General features: G+C 44.2%; 3 protein-coding genes across 3 annotated transcripts; 2 read left to right on the plus strand and 1 right to left on the minus strand.

Moving 5' to 3' along the window:
• Positions 1-1097: 1097 nt before the first annotated feature.
• LOC131833052 (uncharacterized) lies at positions 1098-20305 on the plus strand. The gene is given in 6 exon segments (XM_059176305.1): positions 1098-1385; positions 2048-2070; positions 3222-3238; positions 6690-6873; positions 6876-7030; positions 19934-20305. Coding segments are annotated over 6 exon segments (990 nt in total). The 5' UTR covers positions 1098-1102; the 3' UTR covers positions 20262-20305.
• LOC131832995 (histone H1.3) lies at positions 13569-15993 on the minus strand. Its single transcript, XM_059176242.1, has one exon. The coding sequence runs from the start codon at positions 15922-15924 to the stop codon at positions 15259-15261; it is 666 nt and encodes a 221-aa protein (XP_059032225.1). The 5' UTR covers positions 15925-15993; the 3' UTR covers positions 13569-15258.
• Positions 14506-14898, plus strand: LOC131833001 (histone H2A type 1-B). The gene has a single exon (XM_059176248.1). The coding sequence runs from the start codon at positions 14506-14508 to the stop codon at positions 14896-14898; it is 393 nt and encodes a 130-aa protein (XP_059032231.1).
• Positions 20306-21758: the final 1453 nt, after the last annotated feature.

A 21758-nucleotide genomic window follows, 5' to 3' on the forward strand; every position in this document is an offset into this window, starting at 1 on the left:
TATTGTGTTTACCAAAAACCAATTTACATGTACCTAGGCCCATGAAGTTCAAAGCCCTATTTTTCAAGGGTCGACATTACATTGAATGTCCGCCACTGCATTCCCAGTGCTCAAAAGTGGGTCCAGATTACTTAATCAGACAATGCAGTCCTAGAAGGAATTGTGTTTGCGGTGAGGTGGTGGTAAATCGGGAAAATATATAAATATAAATGTAACCATGCAAATTTAACACTGACCCCTAAGATTTACACTTAGAAAGATATAGAAGTAATGAAAAATAAAAAATAAAAACTGAACATAAATCCAGATTGCAAAATGCCAGACTGAGAGATTAAAGAATATCGGGAAGAAAGTCAGTCCCCGGGGCACAAAGACAGAATTTCCACAGGCAAAGCAGTTGGCAGGAAGTTCCACACTTGACCTAGGATTTACCGTTTGATGTTCAAACCACTTGTGTGATGTCGGGATGAACAGTTCCATTCTACAGAAGAACAAATTGAAGTGAAATGGAGAGAACACGTCACAGAACAAACCATGGACCCCAGGTGAAGGGTAGGGAGGGTTCAGAGCGCAGGGGACAGGCCTCCAAGGAAAAAGGAACCCCCACCCCGGACGAGAGTTCTTTCCTCCCTCCGCGAGACCATCTTGCCAACATCACTAATCTACCTTGACTTAAAAGACCAAAATAATTCAAGGGGAGGAGAGAGGCCAAAGCTTCGGCTACTTATAGATACTTAGAATTCAAAGTAATGTAAAATACGACAACGACTAGTCCACGGTGCGTAAGGATGTTTAGAGCTCAAAACTGAGAAACAGATTCTAGCTTGGCAGGTGCCATTATTTCAGTCCCTTAATAAACCAGAGAATTTTCCTTCCAGGCCTTACCCAAAGCTTCAGAGAATTCAGGGAAGGAACAGGGAGGGCCCCGCCCGGCGCACAGCCGGGCTCGCGGTAGTGGGCGGGGAAAACCCGCGGGTTCCCGCGCCCCTCCCTTCCCCTCCCCCACCAAGCCCAGCCTCCGTCCTGGTTCTCAACAAGGTCCGCCACAGGGCTATAAGTTAATGCAAGTCTTGCTGCTCTTTGTTCTCTTACCTGGAGCGAAATGTCTGGTCGTGGCAAAGGCGGGAAAGGCCTGGGCAAGGGCGGCGCCAAGCGCCACCGCAAGGTGCTGCGCGACAACATCCAGGGCATCACCAAGCCCGCCATCCGGCGGCTGGCCCGGCGCGGCGGCGTCAAGCGCATCTCCGGCCTCATCTACGAGGAGACCCGCGGGGTGCTCAAGGTGTTCCTGGAGAACGTGATCCGCGACGCCGTCACCTACACGGAGCACGCCAAGCGCAAGACGGTCACGGCCATGGACGTGGTCTACGCGCTCAAGCGCCAGGGCCGCACCCTCTACGGCTTCGGGGGCTGAGCCTCTGCCCTCGGGTTTGGTTTCTGTGAAAATCCTAAAGGCCCTTTTCAGGGCCACACACTCTTTCATTTGAAGGAGCTGGTGACATGAGTGTACTGACACTCGGCTTTATTCGCCTTTCTCCGCAGCAAGAATTAAAAGGTGTTACCTTGTTACTGAAACTCGGTAATTGTTCAGATTTACTAAAGTTTCAATACTAGGCTTTGCCAACATGAGGTTTTCTAAAATTTTAACGAAGTCATACTAGTTTACTGGAAATTCCTTCTGTCTTTTACAATTTCCTAAGCATGATTTAGTGATGCAAATAAGCCTCACATTCTCATAGGTTAGACTTGGTAAAATCAACTTAACTATTTTCTGGGAGTAAAGCTTGATACTGAAGAAAACGTCTGTAATACTATATTAGCCTGTTCAATCAACTCCATTCTCTTTGGAAGTTTAGCCACATCAGCCCGTAGTTTTGCAACTCTAGGAAAGGGTTCCATGAGAAGCTCCGACTGAGCTCTACCAGTAAAGGCACATAGTGTTAGGCCTAGGTGGCAAACGGGTACTTTTCTCCCCCATAAACTATTTATGTTTGGATTATGTAAACTGATTACCAATAAAGTATTTTTTTATGACTATTTGACATAGGGAGAAAGAGCGCACGCGCACTAGTGGGGGAGTGACTGGCAGAGGGTGAGGGAGAACGAGACTCCCCGCTGAGCAGAGAACACTATGTGGGACTCCATCCCAGTACTGTGGGATAATGACCTGTACCAAAGGCAGTCTCTTAACCAACTGAGCCACCCAGGCGCCCCCAATAAAGTATTTTTAAGCCACAAAGATTTGGGGGTTATGCCTTTTCACACATATTCCCTATTCACACATATTCCCCTATTCCCAGCAATAGATAACAGATATTCTATAATAAAAGCAACAATGTTAATTCATCTCACAAATCCTCTGGTTTCTCAGCTTTAAATCAAAAAAGGGAGGAGCACAGGCTCCTAGCCCTATCCTGGGACTCAGCCACATGATATATTCTCACATGTACGTACTTGCAAAGGAAAGGCGGGACAAGCATCCTCCAAAATAATGACCAGGCAAATTATCTTCTGTGGTCTTGGCTTCAAGGGAAAGTCACTGGTAGTAGCCTATTTCAAAGCATTTTAGGATATTTGTAGCCTGTCTCCTTACCTCTTAGCACGGTTTTTCCTCTCTGCAGGCAAATTGAACCAGGATAATGTAGGGGCAGGGGAAAGGGGGGAACCATTATTTAGTTTACTTTCTTTGGGTTCTTAGATGGCTGGTATTCTTCCTGCCATCATCCTATGATGATGGCTACTAGAGCGGTTCCCAGGGTTCCCTCCTGGTGTTCACCCTTCTGTGATCTAGCCTGAGTGTGGACATGATTTGTGATGGCAGAGATGATGAGATGGAATTTTCTGTAAATAATGAGGTTCTCTACCATGTTAAGTGTATTAGGTAACATGTCTTCCTCAATTGTTACATGCTGACTTTGATAGTCCAAGTATCCATGCTGGCAGGCCCAAATGACAAGAAATGGGCGGGGGCCCTCTTTAGGAATTAAAGGAGGCCTCCAACTAACAGCCTACAAGCCTTTCAGCCAACAGCCAACAAGAAAGAAAATGGAATAGTCACTCCTACTGATGAAGTCCCAGAACCTAAGTCAGGTTCGGTGGGGTGAGGAGGTTCGGAGCCAACGACTAAAGAAAGAATTCTTAAGACGTCATTGGTGCAAAATGGTGGTTTATTAAAGCACGGGGACAGGACCCGTGGGCAGGAAGAGCTGCTGCTGCCCCAGGTTGTTAGGAGTGGTTGGTTATATACACAGGAGTTGGGTAGGTGAGGACAAAGGGGTGTTCAGAAGGGCTATTGGGGCAAAGAATACTATCAGGATATTGAAGGCTTAGTTGCTATCAAGTAAAACAATTGAGAGTCTCCTGGTGGAATGTTACATTCCTGCTATCAAGCATCCTTGTTAATGAGATTTAAGTTTAAAAGAAATTTAACTTTATTTACTTTTCCTTCTACCTCCACCTCCTTCGGTTTTTATGGAGGGGAGGGTGACATTAGGCTTGAGGAACTGAGTTCTGTGTCTTTGGAAATTGGGCTATTGATAAGGTAACTTCTTTGTTGTAATCTCAAGGACATTTGCAAACCAAGGGAGACTCCTGTCTTGCAGGATTATGATCTCAGCAAGTTAACTATTTATCATTTTATGGCAGTCAGGGGTGCCTGAGGAATGCTACACCTATGGAGGGGAGCAGATGAAAGGGGGGGGGGGGTGTGCAAGGCGCCAGCTCTTGCTTTGTCCTCAGCCAGCCTCCTGCTCCCTCATCACTACAACCACAAAGAAAAGAATTCAGCCACCCAGTGAGTTTGGAAGATATTTTCCCACTCAAGCATCCAAGACACCTCTAACCTAGCTAATATCTCCATATATAGGACTCAGCTACACCATGCCCAGACCCACAGAAACTGTCACATACTACATGTGGGTTGTTTCAGGCTAGTAAATTCAAGGTCATCTGTTATGCAGCAATAGATAACTAAGCGAGTGAGCCAACATGCTTAGCCTCTTCCACAATCCATGTTCCATCTAAAATAACATATGAAGAACTGAAGAACTGAAACTGCAATCATTATTAATGGAAGAAACACATTTTAAAAAGGGAAAGGGGGAGGGGACCCTATAGTGGAAACATTCCCTTTCACGACTATATAAAGCTTCATACATATCCCCAACACTGAACCGGCACATACATCCATCAGGCCTTGCAGGCCTCACTGATATCAAGCCCATCAACCTTGGCATGGACTCAACAATACATCTAAGTCATTTTACTTTCAGCAGCAAGAAAACAAGCTGTCTATGTTGAAATAATTAACACATGAAACCCGTTGGTTTCCATCCATATCTTGTGTGAGCCCTACAAACCCAGATCTTTTCCTACTGTTTTTTTGTTTGTTTGCTTCGTTTTACTTTTGTTTTTTTGTTTTTGGTTTGGTTTCATTTGGTTTGGTCTAAATGAATACAGAAGTAAGTGAGGGGAATAAAAACAAAAAATGAAAGTAGATCAAAATTAGGGTTTCAAAAACCAACTCAACACGCTATACAATTGATTACATCAATAGCAAAGGCAAAGTGAATTTTAAAATTGTTATTGTAAATTTGAAGAAGTATTTTTGAAGCAGTCGATATTAGTAGTTAAAATTAAAATTATAGGATCCAGTAATTCTTAAGGCCTAGTTCAATATCTATTCTATGACGACTAAGTGAGACATGGTGTCCTTTGAAAATAACTTCATTACATGACTAACGTTAATGAAATACATAAAATTATATTGTTATAATGCGGGCTTTGCATTTAAAGCAAATAACCCAAGGACATATATTTAACTGTAGGCAACTTTAAGCTCCAGACACCAACTACAAAATAATTTTAAAATTTAAACGAGTAGACGAAACAGAAGGACAAATTTAAAAAGTAATGAACGAAGCACAAAAACCAGACTGCCCTTTAGAGCCTACGTAAACATTCCCCCAAATCCATGCATACTATCAAAGAATGCTGAGAATATTTTTTATTACTGCTCTCAATATGCAAAAAGTGAGTGGCTCTAAAAAGAGATTTTATATAGCCAAATATAGGAAGACTTTCACTTGGCGCTAGTGTACTTGGTGAGGGCCTTGGTGCCCTAGGACACGGCGTGCTTGGCCAGCTCCCCGGGCAGCAGGAGGCCCACAGCACACCTTCTGCATCTCCCTGAACGTGATGGTCGAGCGCTTGCAGGCGTGACGCCTCGCCTGCGATGCGCTCGAAGAGATCATTGACGAACGAGTTCATGATGCCCATGGCCTTGGACGAGATGCCGGTGTCGGGGTGCACCTGCTTCAGCACCTTGTACACGTACACCGAGTAGCTCTCCTTGCGGCTGCGTTTGCGCTTCTTGCCATCCTTCTTCTGCGCCTTGGTCACCGCCTTCTCGGAGCCCTTCTTCGGGGGCGGGGTTGGATTTAGCAGTTTACAGCATGGTAACCCCGAAGCTAGAGAAATAGAAAAGAAAAAATGAAAAAAATTTAAAAAAGAAAAAAAAGGGGGGGATCGGGACTAAAAATTCCCGAATGTTTCTAGCAAATATATGCAAACGAAGGTTTGGTCATTGGACCAAAACTGGCCAGTAACTTACTAGTCTGTAAATTAGGAAAACCAAACCGGCTGTTTTTATTGGACGAATAAACAAACGCTTTAAAGGACTCCGATAGGTTGATTTACAATACAGCTGGATTACTATAAGTGCACACACACACACACCCCTCCCAAAAAAAAAACTTATTTTTAAATTTTGGAAAATAAGCAGAAATCTTCGAATTTGGAGGCAAAACCAGGGAAGGAAATGCTACTATCGAGCCCAGTCCAGTCGTCCTTTAGCTTCTTTGGCTTCGTCACAAATCGTCCAGGGCTCCTCGGGTCTCTTCCAGCGAGAATCCCGAGATGCAAGACAGTATTGTTAAGAAATACATCTGAAGACTCGATCGTCGCCGTCTTTTTCATCGTATCCCATTGGAAACCTTTTCCTCAGGACATCTCCCCCGCAATTACACCCGGGCTGACATTTTTAATTCCTCAAAAACCAAACAGCACAGCCCAATCACCGCCATGAGTCAGACCCGGTATTAAAGAGCCCGGGGCTCCGGGACACCGCAATATTCATACGTGAATCCTGAAATAATGAAATTCTTTATGAATTAACACCATGTCCTAGGAGACGATGCTACAATGAGCCAGATGTTTCCTGTAAGGATAACGAACTCAAGAGATACAGGGGAATTGGCAAATAAGGAAATACCCCCCAGACGGTCACGGGGTACCCGCAGAAAATGGCGGACGTTTCTTAAGAGAAATTCTAAAGCCCTTTCTCTTTCGAACATAATCTATTTTATCTAGCTAAACAGAAGAAAATTTCAAAATTTTGCGTAACGGTGATTAACGAGTTCTGAAGCACCATCGATGAAACAAAGTAACTGGGAAAAGAATTTTGTTAAAGGGGGCTGGGAAGATGGCGGCGAGTTGACATCGGCCAATCGGAAACGAGCGCGGATCCGCTGAGCCAATGACGGGTCAGTCGTGCACTTCCGGAACCAGGCCTCCGTCTACTCCTGGGTCACCACGATCCAATCAGAGCGATTCTGCTCCTGTATAAAAGCAGGGCCGAGGACTAACTCGGATTTTTTTTTTTTTTTTTTTTTTTTTTTTTACAGCTCAAGTGAGGCAATGGCTCGCACGAAGCAGACGGCGCGCAAGTCGACCGGCGGCAAGGCCCCGCGCAAGCAGCTGGCCACCAAGGCGGCCCGCAAGAGCGCGCCGGCCACCGGCGGCGTGAAGAAGCCGCACCGCTACCGGCCCGGCACGGTGGCCCTGCGCGAGATCCGGCGCTACCAGAAGTCCACCAGCTCGAGCTGCTGATCCGCAAGCTGCCGTTCCAGCGGCTGGTGCGCGAGATCGCGCAGGACTTCAAGACCGACCTGCGCTTCCAGAGCTCGGCCGTCATGGCGCTGCAGGAGGCGTGCGAGGCCTACCTGGTGGGGCTCTTCGAGGACACCAACCTGTGCGCCATCCACGCCAAGCGCGTCACCATCATGCCCAAGGACATCCAGCTGGCGCGCCGCATCCGCGGCGAGAGGGCCTAAATTTGACTTGCTGACTTTATGCCAACTTGAAACCCAAAGGCTCTTTTCAGAGCCAACCACCTATTCTAAGACAGATGCCGTGGCACTCCATTTATTCTTCCATAAAGACCCAGCACCAGCTAGGCACATTTCTGAAAGGCCTTTGAGGACCGTGGTATAATTAAATTCTCTCTAAAAACTAGCGGTCTTCTGTGGGATTTCAAATACTAATTCCGCAGTTTTACTTTAAATATCTGCTTTTCTTTATTTTAAACGCAGGCATAGTACATTCAGGTTTTGGTTTTCAGGTTTATTAGCTTTATCCTAACCTTTAGATATAACTAATTTCATCTTTTCTATGGTGGATGTTTTCTTGGTTCTTACAGTCTGTGCCCTCTTCGAAGTTAACTTTTTCGGGCAGTTGCAAGGGTTGACCCGTTAGTGGCTTTTGGGAACTAGACAGCCTTCGACTAACAATTCAAGGTTTCCAGATATCTGTCCCAGAGGTTGCCTTGTTGAACACGCACGAACCCAAGGGGCCAGAATACTTGGTCTGCCCTTTGCCGAACATAATCTGGGGCCCAACTCCCTAGAGACCGCCAGGACCTTGAGGAGGGTGATCAAGGATATACTCCAATGCCTTTTATAGGGGGCCAACTCTTTGGTTATTAGCTGGGGGGTGGGGAGGGGGATAGGTAAAGACCTCAGCTTTCCCTGCAGGCTTCTTGGCCTCCCTCTTCACTGGGGTCTCTATTACAGGCTAAGCAACCAAGGAGAGCAGCTTGAATGGGGCTCAGAAAGTACCACTGGGAGTGAAGAACACAGGATTCGGATCCCCGTTAGTGACACTTTATTGTTGTTGTTGTTGTTGTTGTTGTTGTTAAGATTTAATTTCAGTAATGTATACACCCAGTTGTGGGCTGGCTGGAATTTACCATCCTGAGATGGAGATCAAGAATCACATCCTTTGAGCCAGCCAGCTGCCCCTTAACTGATATTCTTAAAAGAGGCTCTTTCAGTTTTCCTAAACTCTCTATATTATGCTCTAGATTAAATCTCACGAGAGTACCTCATATTTGTCCCTAAAACATGACCATCCTTTAGAAGCTGGATAGTTTTCTTGCAGAAGATAATCTGTTCTCTATCCCTATAACAAAACAGTTTTCTGTTATTACTCATTCAACAGATAATCCTTTCCCATGGAAATAACAGGTTCCTCAGTTTTTAAACTGGTAGCCCAATAGAAAGGAAATTGGGAATCCTCTTCTGAAACCATTCGGCCAGTTATTTGGAAATGTAGAAGGATATTTGCTAATTGGGATAATCTATGCCATTTGGAAGGATTTCATCTATTTATATGCTTCAGGAAATTTAGCTTTGGAGATGGGAGAAGTTATCCTTGACTATAGAATTAAGAAGCCTCTGTCAATTTTTTTATGGGCTTTTTCCCCTCAAAGGATCACAAAGGAAAGAGATTAGACAGGTCGTACATTTAACAGAGACAAAGCAGAAAATAAGGTACACAGACAAGTTAGCCATAGTGAGAAGTCCTGGAGGTTTTATAGAAGAAATATTTGTTCTTGGAACTCTGAACGACATTGAGACTTGGGAACGTGGGAATAGGGATTCTAGGTCTCTACGGAAAAGAGTGTAGCTCTCCATAACTGAAAGCACTGGAGTATTGCATACTTGTAATGTTGGATAAAGACATTCATGCTGGACTGTGGTTTCCCAAATCCTGTACTGTCTTTAAGATTCTAGCACAGTCAGTTTTTTAATGTGTATTTCTCTCTCACCAATATTGGTTGTTAAGACATGAGGACATGATGACCACAAAAAAACATTTTGTCATATCTTTAAATGCTATTTGGAAGGTATAAAACATCTGGAATGGTCCTTTGCCTAAAACAAATGCTCAGAATTTTTTATACTTAAATTGGACTTTAAAATAAAAAATTAGGGTGCCTGGGTGGCTCAGTCTGCTATGCAACTGCTTTCAGCTCAGGTCATGGTCCTAGAGTCCTGGAGTCGAGCCCTGCTTCTGGTTCCCTGCTCCACAGGGAGCCTGCTTCTGCCTCTCCATCTGCCTCTCTGTTTGTCTCTCATCAATAAATAAACAAAATACTTTAAAATAACAAAACAAAAAAATTAAAATTATTGGAAAAAACGGGTGCCTATGTTGCTCAGTCCATTAAATGTCTGCCTTTGGCTGAGGTCATGTCATGATCCCAGGGTCGTGGAATCAAGTCCAACATCAGGCTCCTTGCTCAGCACAGAGTCTGCTTCTCCCTCTGCCCATGCCCCTCACCCCTACTCATGCTCTTTCTCTCTCAAATAAATAAAATCTTTAAAAAAATGGAGGAATAGGGGTTCCTGGGGGTCTCAGTGGGTTAAAGCCTCTGCCTTTGGTTCAGGTCATGATCCCAGGGTCCTGGGATCAAGCCCAGCATCAGGCTCTCTGCTCAGCGGGGAGCCTGCTTCCTCCTCTCTCTCTGCCTGCTTCTCTGCCTATTTGTGATCTCCAGCTGTCAAATAAATTAATTAATAAAAATCTTTTTTAAAAAAATGTAGAAATAGATTACTGTTTGGTACATTATTGATTACAGAAATTAAAGATTAATTAAGTTCACGTAATTTTAATATATAATTTTCCAAAGTAGAAATAAATTTAATTAGTGGGTCACAAATTGCCAGAAGTCAGGTATTAAAGCTCCAAAATATAAGGACAGTTCAATCACAATCTACTAATATTATCTATTTTATACAATTATTATTCTATTACTGCTTTACAGATAAGAAAACTGAAGAAGGTTTCAGATAAGGGGGAAAGCCAAAACCTCTTCTATTAGGCATTACTATATTAATTAACCCTAACCCTAACCCTAACATCCCTTATCCCTGAGGGCTTTATTCTTAGGAAAAGCTGCCAGAGGAAGACTGACATCTTTATCTTAATTTTTTCATAACTGGTAAAGGAAATGGAATGATTTTGAAAATTTACAGGGTCCTATATGATTGTGAGGTTCTACTATACTATAATTATAACAGCCAGCTGCAAAAAGATATAACCAATGCACAGTAAAAATATAACGTGACTATGAAAATTTCTAGACTTTCTGTTCAGCATTCAAACACATTCATGTTTAAGACACATACACACATACACACACAATATATTTTTTTTTTAATTTTAAAAGGTATACATTGAGTAGTAGTACTTGTTATCAATTTTCTAAGTAAATGTTTACTTTATAGGAGAAGAAGCACAAATATGATTCAGGTCACATTTCATATGTACCTACTGGTACACAAAGTTGTAGATCCATTTCAGGCTAACATGGTTGTCTATGATGACTAAAAGTCAACACAATTCAGAAATTCCATTTCATTCTGCATTCCCAACCTACCACATCTGACCATGGGTAAATATTGATATTTGATATCAAGAGACTTTTTTACCATTAAAAACTATAAATATTTTTTGTTTTCTTTTTGTAGTAGCCCCAACACATGGGGCAACATACTTCAGGAAGTAAGGGAAATAATGTATAAGGCAACAAAGGGGAATAAGGATGTAAAAGGGGCAGAGAGATTTAGTATTCTTGGCTTCCCACATAGAAAAACAGAAAACAAAATTACTCAATCTGCTTAATATCTGGGGATCTCACCTATTGGACAGAATTAAAAACTCAGTCCATTCTAATGAGATAATCACTTCACTTCTATAAAAATGGCTAAAAATAAAAAGATAAGAAACAATAGGTAGAGGCGAGAATGTGCAGAAAACGGTGCACTGTCTCATGCACTCATGCACTGTTGGTCGGAATGGGAACTGCTACACCACAGTGCACCACTATCTAGCTTCCTCAAACATTAAAAAGAGAATGCAACCCAATAAGCATACTACTGAGTATCCAAAAACTATGAAAACATTAACTCAAAGGGATACGTGCACCCCTATGTTTACTGCAGCATCATTTACAATTGCCAAATTATGGAAATAGCTCAAGTGTCCATCATCAGCTGATGAATGGATAAAGAAGAAGTGGTATAGATATAAACACAATGGTGGGGCACCTGGGTGGCTCAGTGGGTTAGGCCTCTGCCTTTGGCTCAGGTCCTGATCTCAGGGTTCTGGGATCAAGCCCCGCATCTGGCTCTCTGCTCAGCAGGGATCCTGCTTCCCCTTCTCTCTGCCTGTTTGTGATCTCTCTCTCTCTGTCAAATAAATAAATAAAATTACACACATACACACGATGGGATATAACTTGGCCATAAAAAAGAATACAATCTTGCCGTTTGCAACAACCTGGACGGAGCTAGAGAGTGTAACACTAAGCGAAATAAGTCAGTCAAAGAAAGGCAAATACCATACGATCTCACTCATATGTGGCATTTAAGAAATGAAATAAAAGAGCAAAGGGGGGTAGGAGATAAGGAGAAACCAAGAAACAGACTCTTAACTATAAAGAACAAACTGATAGTTACCAGAGGGGATTTGGTTAGGGGATGAGTATTAAAAAGTACACTTCTCATGATGGGAAAATAAAACAAAACAAACAAACAAACAAACAAACAAACCAAACCCCTCAGTCAATTAAAAACACACACTTAGAGAAGTGGGAAAATGAGACAAAGAAGAATAACATGCCAAGGTATAATTTAATGAGCGAAAAAAATAGGAGCATGTGAATGAATTTGCCATTAATAATAATGGCACCCCCCAGTTAAATATCATCAAAACACATATGAGAAGACTTTTTAACTAAGGGAATTTACTTATGGAGATGGAAGTTGAAACAGAATTGGAAAAACTCCCCCAGGTAGAGACGAAAGAAGGAAATGGCAGTGAACAATTTGTTTGGAAAAAAAAAAGAGGGGCGCCTGGGTGGCTCGGTGGGTTAAGGCCTCTGCCTTCGGCTCGGTTTAAGATCTTGGGGTCCTGGGATCAAGCCCCACATCGGGCTCTCTGCTCCTCAGAGAGCCTGCTTCCTCCTCTCTCTCTCTGACTGTCTTTCTGCCTACTTGTGATCTGTCAAATAAATGAATGAAATCTAAAGAAAAAGAAAGAAAAGAAAACAAAGAAACAAATAAGGCATTGAAAGGTGAACGTGAGTTGTTATTAGTGTTAATTAATGCAAGCAGAATGTATTATGATGAGAAAAGACTACAAAGTTCTCACTTGAACCAAAGGCCATGGGAAACCAGGGACTCTATTCCTAAGACATGTTACAGAATGATCAGAATTGAGGAATTAGGGGCTGGAGCACTAGAACTAGGAAGCTGGTTAGGAAACAATATCATCCCAAGTATGAGAGAAGGAGCATGTAAGAAAGGAGAAAGTGTCGGTGGCCTAGACTCTTTAAACATCAACCTGATTTAGTGACTAACCAGGAATAATCATTGCCTCAACGCAGTGCCGTGAATTCACTGTGCCTCCTCTAGCTCTAAAGAGTCGGGTGATTACTAAGCAGAGAGCAGAAAGCGGTTCCTTGAGCCTGGTCCTAAAACTTACTTGTGCCACAGACCTACACCATGTGCATAAGTACCCTCCCGCCTTTAAGAAAATTTGAACATGCACTTCCCACATGCCATGCTAAGACAACCAGTGGATCGACTGATATGATTTGTTGATTGATTGATTGGGTAGTGCGGCTTAGAAAGAACTACTCACACAGGCTCCTGTCTGAGGTTTTGCCATCCTCAAGCATCAATCTATTGGTTTTTCTAAACCTGGGGTTTTGCCACTGTGGTTGGTGGGACCAACTTTGTGCAACAAACAAGCATCAGAAACCCAAGCATGAGTATTTCAAGAGACCCTCATAGGGAGACCATCCAGGGATGTGACTAAATGGTGACTGGGAATGAGTTTCCTGCTCCCTCATCTTCCTGGTACAGAACACAGATGACTTCTAGAGTCATGATCTGACTGTAACAAAAGTTTGGGGAGATGGAAAATAAATAAATTTCACATTCCCTCAATTTATCCAGATCTCATTTTCAAACAAGCCACTGTCAAAGGTTTTTTGGACTCTTAATGGAAAGAAGAAATTAGAGTCTGCAAGTTCAATTGAGCAAAACAAACTCCTACTTCGAAGAGCTAGACAGATACTCATAGGCTATAGCACCTATTGTGGGAAAGTTTAAGTAGTCAATTTCAATAAGTTATTAACCAATAAGCATGGGAGAAGGATGCTGCAAACAAAGAAATTAAGTGAAAAGGTATTTAAACTATGAGGAATCTCTGTGCGCACTGGAGATATGCTCACCAGTCTATGACTTCTTTCCTACTATATTTGGATAGTCTGGGGAAACCTATAGTCACCTTCTCAATACGTAAAGCATACAGGGTAAGAAAGCAACATTAAAACTGTTATCCACGTGTATTTCATTAAAATATGTGCATATAATAATGTTTCATTAAGAGCATATATAACTAGAAGAAGCAGGTAGAATAATGAACGTCAATGTCAAGAGTTCAGAATAAATGTAAACTTTATTTCAACATATCTGCAATACTTAAGTGATGAGAAAGCATCTGTGCTTGCCACTTGCATGTAGCACGGCTGCACATTCCCAGTCCCCGGAGGTTTTTCAAAACCTCTGAAAAAGCCACATGCACTTGCAAAATCCATTGTGATTAGCAGCCTACACACACAATTGAAGGAAATGCTAAACAACATTTATACTTTATGAAAATAAAAACAAAATGTTTCCCCATCCAGGTTTGCAGACCCATAATGATCTGAAGGACTCAAATTTTTGCCAAAATTTTCCAGTAAAATTAAGTGGACTTCCCTGAAATAAGAAATAAAAATAAAAAGACCTCAGTCCTGGGAACAAAACATCCAGATGAACCCATCTAGGACTCATTTATTTTGCCCGGACCACCTCAACTCCTGGAACTTTCTAGCCAAACACGGAGCCAAAAGAGAACTCTTTCTTTTATCGTTACTCTTTTCCTATTCCTTGCATATTCGGCAGAAATATTCCACAGCAAACCACGGGCCCCTGGAACCTCTCAACAATCTAGGGGATCTGGCAAGGAGGATGAATTATAAGCCATCAGAGGTGACGTTTACCTTGTTTTCTATTCCTTAGAATCAGGGTTGGAAATAATTATGCAGCTTTAGCGATGAATACCGTGAAGAGCCCCCCAAAGGAGGACTCCAGGTGATCACGGAAAAGAATTCAAGATTCTCCATTGCTTCACAATATACACAACTTCTAATATCTCAACCTCTAATTGGTGAAGTATTTTCTTTCTCTAGACCACACGTAAGCCAAGAGTACCTTTGATTGGCTAACTCTCAACAGCCGCTGCAAACCAATGGGAAAGGAAATCTTACCGAACAGCCAGACTTCAGAAACCCCTTCCCCAGACTACCTCGAGGATTACATTTTCTTCTCTAAAATGTCCGGACGCGGGAAGCAGGGCGGCAAGGCGCGCGCCAAGGCCAAGACGCGCTCGTCGCGGGCGGGTCTGCAGTTCCCGGTGGGCCGCGTGCACCGCCTGCTCCGCAAGGGCAACTACTCGGAGCGGGTCGGGGCCGGCGCGCCCGTGTACCTGGCGGCCGTGCTCGAGTACCTGACGGCCGAGATCCTGGAGCTGGCGGGCAACGCGGCGCGCGACAACAAGAAGACGCGCATCATCCCGCGCCACCTGCAGCTGGCCATCCGCAACGACGAGGAGCTCAACAAGCTGCTGGGCCGCGTCACCATCGCGCAGGGCGGCGTGCTGCCCAACATCCAGGCCGTGCTGCTGCCCAAGAAGACCGAGAGCCACCACAAGGCCAAGGGAAAGTGAAGGCTTTCAACAGTTATTTCTTCCCAAAGGCTCTTTTCAGAGCCACCAAATTGCTCCTAGGAGAACTGTGACCCGAAATGGCTAAAATCCAGCTATTTCCGGCCAAGCTGCCCGGTGCGCGCTAAAAAAAAAAGACCCGTCGCTTTCAGTGAAAGCCAATCAGACTCCGGCGGAAAAATTTAAAAAACCTCGGGAGACTGCGAACGTGCAAACGTGCTACATGCCGAGAGAACAGGACAGGTGAATTTTCAAAGTAAACTTACTTACTAGTTAGTTACTAAGCTCTTTTGCCTGATAGAAGTGGGTGGCTCTGAAAAGAGCCTTTGAGATTTCCAAAGCAGGACATCCCGCTACGATTTTTTACTTCTTCTTAGGCGCCGCCTTCTTTCCCTTTGTCGCCTTGGGCTTGGCGGTTTTAGGCTTGGCCGCCTTGGGCTTCGGGGTTTTGGCCTTGGCTGGGCTCTTGGCCGCCTTCTTGGGCTTGGCAGCCTTAGCCTTCTTCGGACTCTTGGCCACTTTCTTGGCGACAGCCGCCGCCGCGGGCTTCTTCGCCTTCTTTGGGGTCTTCTTGGCGCTCTTCTTGGGGGCGCTGGCCCCCGCGGCCTTCTTGGGCTTCTTGGCCGCCCCGGCCGCCTTCTTGGGCTTGGCCGCGCCCGCCTTCTTGGCCTTGGGCTTGGCCTCGCCGGAGGCCGCCTTCTTGTTGAGCTTGAAGGAGCCCGAGGCGCCGGTGCCCTTGGTCTGCACCAGGGTGCCCTTGCTCACCAGGCTCTTGAGGCCCAGCTTGATGCGGCTGTTGTTCTTCTCCACGTCGTAGCCGGCGGCCGCCAGCGCCTTCTTGAGCGCCGCCAGGGACACGCCGCTGCGCTCCTTGGACGCGGCGACGGCTTTGGTGATGAGCTCGGACACCGGGGGCCCGGACGCCTTGCGCTTGGCGGCAGCAACACCCGTTTTCTTCGCCTTTTTCTTGACAGGTGTTTTCTCTGCAGGTGCGGGAGCAGCAGGAGCGGCAGGCGCGGTCTCCGACATTTTTCTGCTTTGCCAACAAAGACAAAAAGTACGCTCAAACTGTCAGAACGGCGTGGCCGGGAGCCCGGCGGCCGCGGCTTTATATAGAGAGCGGCTGAGTGGTGATTGGTCGCCTGGGCCGTGCGCCGCGCTGCTCAGAAGGGCTCCTCGGCTCTGCAGTGTGGCTGTGTTTCTTTCCCCTCGAAAAAGAAGAAAAATGTAAGAAATCCGGGCATGAAATAATTAGAGATTTGGGGGAAATGGATCCAAGAGTCTTCGGGCTTCATTCCTGCCTTATTTGCTATACGTAGTTTCAAAACCAGTACCCTGAAACTTTGCCGATTCCCCCAACTCTCTTTAAGACCTCGGTCACATTGAGACAACTTTCAGATTTTCCTTAAAAATACTATTTCTCTCTCTTTCCTTTGCACGTCTGTCTCTCAGGACATTGTTCTGCACATTCTTTTCTTTGTAGGTTTATATAAATAAGCTCATTTTTACTCAACTATACAAGGGAAGACGCTTTTTTCGCAAGAGCAATAGCACAGCTCTGCTCTAGTTGTTTGCACGAAGCCTTGGGGATTGGCCCTGGGATAGAAAATTCTACGGACAAGATGGATAACTATTTTTTTAATAGATTCATTTTTAAGTATTACAGTGACCTGTGTGTAGACTGTGTTTGATCCCCGTGTTTAGGAAATTTAAACTTTTGAGGAAGGGGGAGGAGGAGCAAGGAAGTTCCATTCCTTTTTCACATAAAAAGTTCTAAATGGCAACTTTCCTAAAATAGTGGTAGAATAAATTTGTCAGACCTGGAACTGGCACTAGAGATCAACCACCAAATCTACAAGGAGGGAAAGTGAATTATGAAGCCTTAGAATGGTACTTCTACCTCATTTTACTAGTTAGGAGCTGAAAAACACAAACTCATGTATTTAAAACCCATCTCCTTATAACTGGAAATTACTTAGTGACACCCTGTCCATAAGATATGTTCCCCCCAATACTTAGCATAGAATTTTGTATATATATCCTGTATTTAAAAATTATATTTCAAGTACAGATTTTATTTGGCTCTTTTCCAACATTGCCAGTAGGGACACAAGATTAGAAAGAAAAATTTATTCTTCTCATTTATATCACTCTTTCTGAATTCTCATAATGTTCCCTGGGCTTTCTACTAACAGAATATGAACTAGGCTGTCACAACCTCAATTATTTGGCTAAATGTTTCCACCTAAGAAATAGAACAAACATTTCTCAGCCAACGTGACCCACTTTACTGCATTCCTGTTGGTTTGCAACACAACAGACCTAATGAAATTAGGTAAGTGTTGAATAATGAAGCAAAAATTTAATGCTATCTTCTAAATAAATTGAACTCTATGCTTGTTAAGACAAATAAACAAGAACAGTGTTTTGGTGTTAGCTCTCTTCTAACAAATACCCCTATTTCCAAAAATTTTGGTGTACTGGCTTACATTCCATGATAACTTAAGAATTTTTTCAAATAAATCCAAGATAGGATCATCAATTTTGAAAATGTCATCTCTCAATGCTTAACTAATTCCACAAAAGTCCTTTGGCCTGGTTGTAAATAGTCATTTATTGATGGGCATGGACTGAAACGAGGCCTCTGGGACTCGAGTTCATGTTAAAAGCCAAACATGCATTTGTGTATAGACAGAACACATACAGGATTGGCTCTGTGGCACAGAATTCTCCCTAAGCAGGCGTTTCATGTGTGTCTACGAAGGGCTGTTTGTCTTCCTTGGTGGCATCAGTGTCAACAGCAGTGGTCCCAGACATTGCAAAAGCCCTATCCCTTTTCAGAGCAGAGGCTAGTATTAACCAGACCTAAAGATAGAGTTAAAACTCAGATTTCTGAAACTTTACAGTGTTGGTCATCATTGTAGTCAAAACATCAGTTTTTGAAAAGTCCCCAATTGAACAATTCCCCAATTGAAAACGATTGGAGAATTGTTCCCCAAGTTAAGGTAGGTGACACCTCCCACAGCAGATGCCACTGTTCCATTCTTGTACAGCTCTTACTGGTTTCTAGGGCTATGGAGGTTTCAATAAGTGAGAAGAACTTGGTGCTATTTCCTTCACTGTAGGTGATTTCTGCCCTTCCTGGAGGGCAATAATTGAGACTTGATTCCACCTGAAAAGTTCTTCCCCACATGTTTGTAGAAGGATGGGGTTTAGCTACGTATACTCAAGGCTATGGCCTGAGACCCAGGTATTTATCCTAAGTGTAACATAAACAAGATTGTGGAAAGCTGGCTTGTCCTAAGGGACTGTGAACTTGATAGGCTCCACCTATTACTTTGGTTAGCACAAAAAAAGTAGTGTTCCTTACTTGTGAAGCCTCAGTCTGTATATATCTTAAGATAATTGATTTTGCATTGGACTGAAACTTCTACCATTTATTTTATAGATGTAGAAATAACAGAAAAACCACAGTTGGATGAGTGATGGATAGTTCATTCAGGAACTTACGTTCTCCCAATTTTGCTGTCCACCTCCCTCTCATCCCAGTAAACCACTGTGAGAGATCTGGGTAGCACAGGCCAGTCGGTGGCGGCTGTACTTACATGTACCAAAATTCAGTAATTTCAAAAGCTTAAGGACAAAAGTGACTGTAAATAAATATCAAATGTATACCAAAAAGAGTGAAGACAACTTAAGGGCTCTACAGCAGAGAGAGCACTGTGTTAGAATCACACATGTTTGGGAGGGTCATGAGAAAACGCATCTATTTTAATTTCCTCCTATCAGATGGTCTCATCTGAGACCCACATGAAACTCCAAGGAGAACTAGAACTCATTTTATTTTCTGTGAAGGACAATACTGACACAAACTTCCAAATTCGATTTTGTATATCCTATATGATCATCTTTGTAAATCTGATATTTGTACATTGATCTTTGCATGTACTAGACCCTAAGTTGTAGAATGAATGAATGAATTGGTGACTCTTCTTTGGTGCATGGGAGATCACTGCATCTTCAGTCTGCACGTAACTGTAACTAAGCTAAATTTCAAACAGTATCTGACTAAGGAAAATTCATAATCTCCTGACTGCCTATACTATAAGTACCAGCAGAGAAGGATTTTTTTTTAATTACCTTTTATACTAGACAGAAGGGAGGCACTTAATATGAATGTACGGAATGAGAAAATACTGGCATTTGCATATAATAATAAGCATATCTATGTACAGAACATTAATTCTGTGACTCTTTGCACTTGGACAGTATTTCAGCTTATTAGCATCTATATTATAAATGCTGTTGATCTGCAAACTTTTACACAGCATGATACATCATCAATGTTTTGCTGACATAGATCAGTGGTAGGTGACAAGATCATAAGACCAGAATCAGAAGACCCCAGCTCTACCCCAACAATACCACTTATTAAAACAAGATTGGGTCTCTGAGCCTGGAATTCTTCATCTCTACAATGCAAATGGTGCTTTAAATTTTGGGAGCAAAGTGTGGAAATTCAATTAACATTTCCTCCCCTTCCTAGAGTTTCCTTTTTATCAGGAATGCTGAAAACCACCAAAGTATATATGTTCTGCCAAAGGGGAATATTCCCTGATCTGCCCAATTTAAGTAAGTGTTATTAAAATTGTAAGCATTAATACTTGCTTTTTTTTTTTTACCTTCACTCTGCTATCCCTCGCTTTTATGGACAACCGTAACGTCACTGCCTCCTTTTTTAATATACATGATTTAAAAAGAGGTGAAGAGATTTATACAATATCATTGATCTTAGAAACCCCACAGGCACAGGACAAGTCGCAGAAACCAGCGATTCCAGCCTCTGCAAGGACAGCGGAGTCAGATGCGGTCCCCATTCCCCGCCCCTCCCCTCGCTTAGCCCCGGCCCCGCCCAGGAAAGTGGGAGGAGGCGAAGGGGAGGGCTCGTTCCCGCCTCCAGCGTTTCAGTTTCCTAAAAGGTCCGCGGGACTGGTATATAAAGTGCTGCAGGGAGAGCGTCGGTATTGCAGAGTGACAGTCACTTGCAGCTTATCATGTCTGGTCGCGGCAAAGGCGGGAAGGGCCTGGGCAAGGGCGGCGCCAAGCGCCACCGCAAGGTGCTGCGCGACAACATCCAGGGCATCACCAAGCCCGCCATCCGGCGGCTGGCCCGGCGCGGCGGCGTCAAGCGCATCTCCGGCCTCATCTACGAGGAGACCCGCGGGGTGCTCAAGGTGTTCCTGGAGAACGTGATCCGCGACGCCGTCACCTACACGGAGCACGCCAAGCGCAAGACGGTCACGGCCATGGACGTGGTCTACGCGCTCAAGCGCCAGGGCCGCACCCTCTACGGCTTCGGGGGCTAAGCTTGGCTGCAGCTCCCGGAGCAACAGCCTCGCTGCCTTCCCCAACAAAGGTCCTTCTCAGGACCAACCACTTGGTCACAAGAAGAGCTGTTCCGGGAAGACTTGTATCACTCGCTACTTCTCCGGTGTTTCTTATTTTGGACTCTAAACACGTGTCTTGTCCTTGGGTTTGTGGAGGCAGCTCCACAGCCATTGGCAGTTGGTGCCCAGAGATGGCCACGTTCAGCGAAACCCAGGCAGGAGAGGTGAGGCTTGTAGCCTCCAGGCCTGCCTGCCTGCCTCCCTCCTCAACTGTTCTGGCCTTTCCACCTAGGACCTCCTCCCTCCCTTCTTCCCACCAGGCTGGCAGAAGAGGTGGTCTTTAAGCTCTGCTCATTTTGTAACTTTCAGAATCTGCCCTCCCTACCTGAAGACGGCTTTGGGCCACTGGATGCTGGAGAAAATGAGCCCTTAAGACCTCCATCAATTACTACGTCCTTACGGTGTTAAACCTCCAAGTAATCTGGAGTATCCACATCTTAGTCATTCTTCATGATTATATGACTTTTGCACCATTAACTAAAAATACCCTTTCCAGTGACCTAATCGGCAAATCCAAAATAACACTAAACATCTCTGCTCTGACCGACCCTGTGCATCCCTCCTCCCTTTGCATTCTCTTCACAGGGTTGTGCGGTGCCTTTCTTCCTGACCCAGATTCTCCATGACACTTACTTTGCTTTGGGGGCCCAATTCCTCCCAATGAACAAACTTGTGCCCTCTTCCCATCAGTCTGAAGATCCTCCCTGAGTCATCTCTTCCAGACTCTTCCATATGTGGTGGGACATCCAGGCACTGAGGAAGGAGCTGTGTATCAACTGAAAGGTGTCCCAAGAGGCCATCCCAACCTACTGCTCTTTGTTCAACATAGTGTATAAGCTCTTAGGCCTAACCACTTTTGGGGGCTTCATTTGCCTGTGAAGACCCCCACCAGCACATAGAAGTATTCAGTACCACGTGTAAGCTTTTCTCTTGTTAAACTGTTTTATGTCAGCTTCATTCTCAGGCTCAGCCAGACACCCGGAAAGGGTAGAGCGACATTCTTCCTCTTGCACATGGCCTCCCAGCCTGAGCCTCTCTACTCTTCTGTGAACCACAGGTTCCTGCCAGATCTTCGCCTGTATCCCCCACTCCCAGCCCCCGCCCCCCACCATCCCTCCACCTGCTGCAGAGACTTCAGTGATGTGCACATTTCATTACCCCATCTAGGCAAAACCACAAAAAATAAAAAGCCTTCACTGGTTCTCCTAACACCTGCAGAAGGGAAGAAAGGCTCTTATGGAAAAGCAAATGACTTTGGAAAGATAAATGGGCCCCAAAAGGATAGATGGCAGATATTAATGTTTTTGGCAAAGTCTGTCGAGGTGTGGTACCGACCTCTCATTTCTGGCAAGAGACAAGTGTCGCTCCCTAGGACAGGATGTATGACAACATCCCTTATTTTTCAGAGGATCTGCT

Source organism: Mustela lutreola, chromosome 6 (assembly GCF_030435805.1).
Source record: "Mustela lutreola isolate mMusLut2 chromosome 6, mMusLut2.pri, whole genome shotgun sequence".
Taxonomy (NCBI): Eukaryota; Metazoa; Chordata; class Mammalia; order Carnivora; family Mustelidae; genus Mustela; species Mustela lutreola.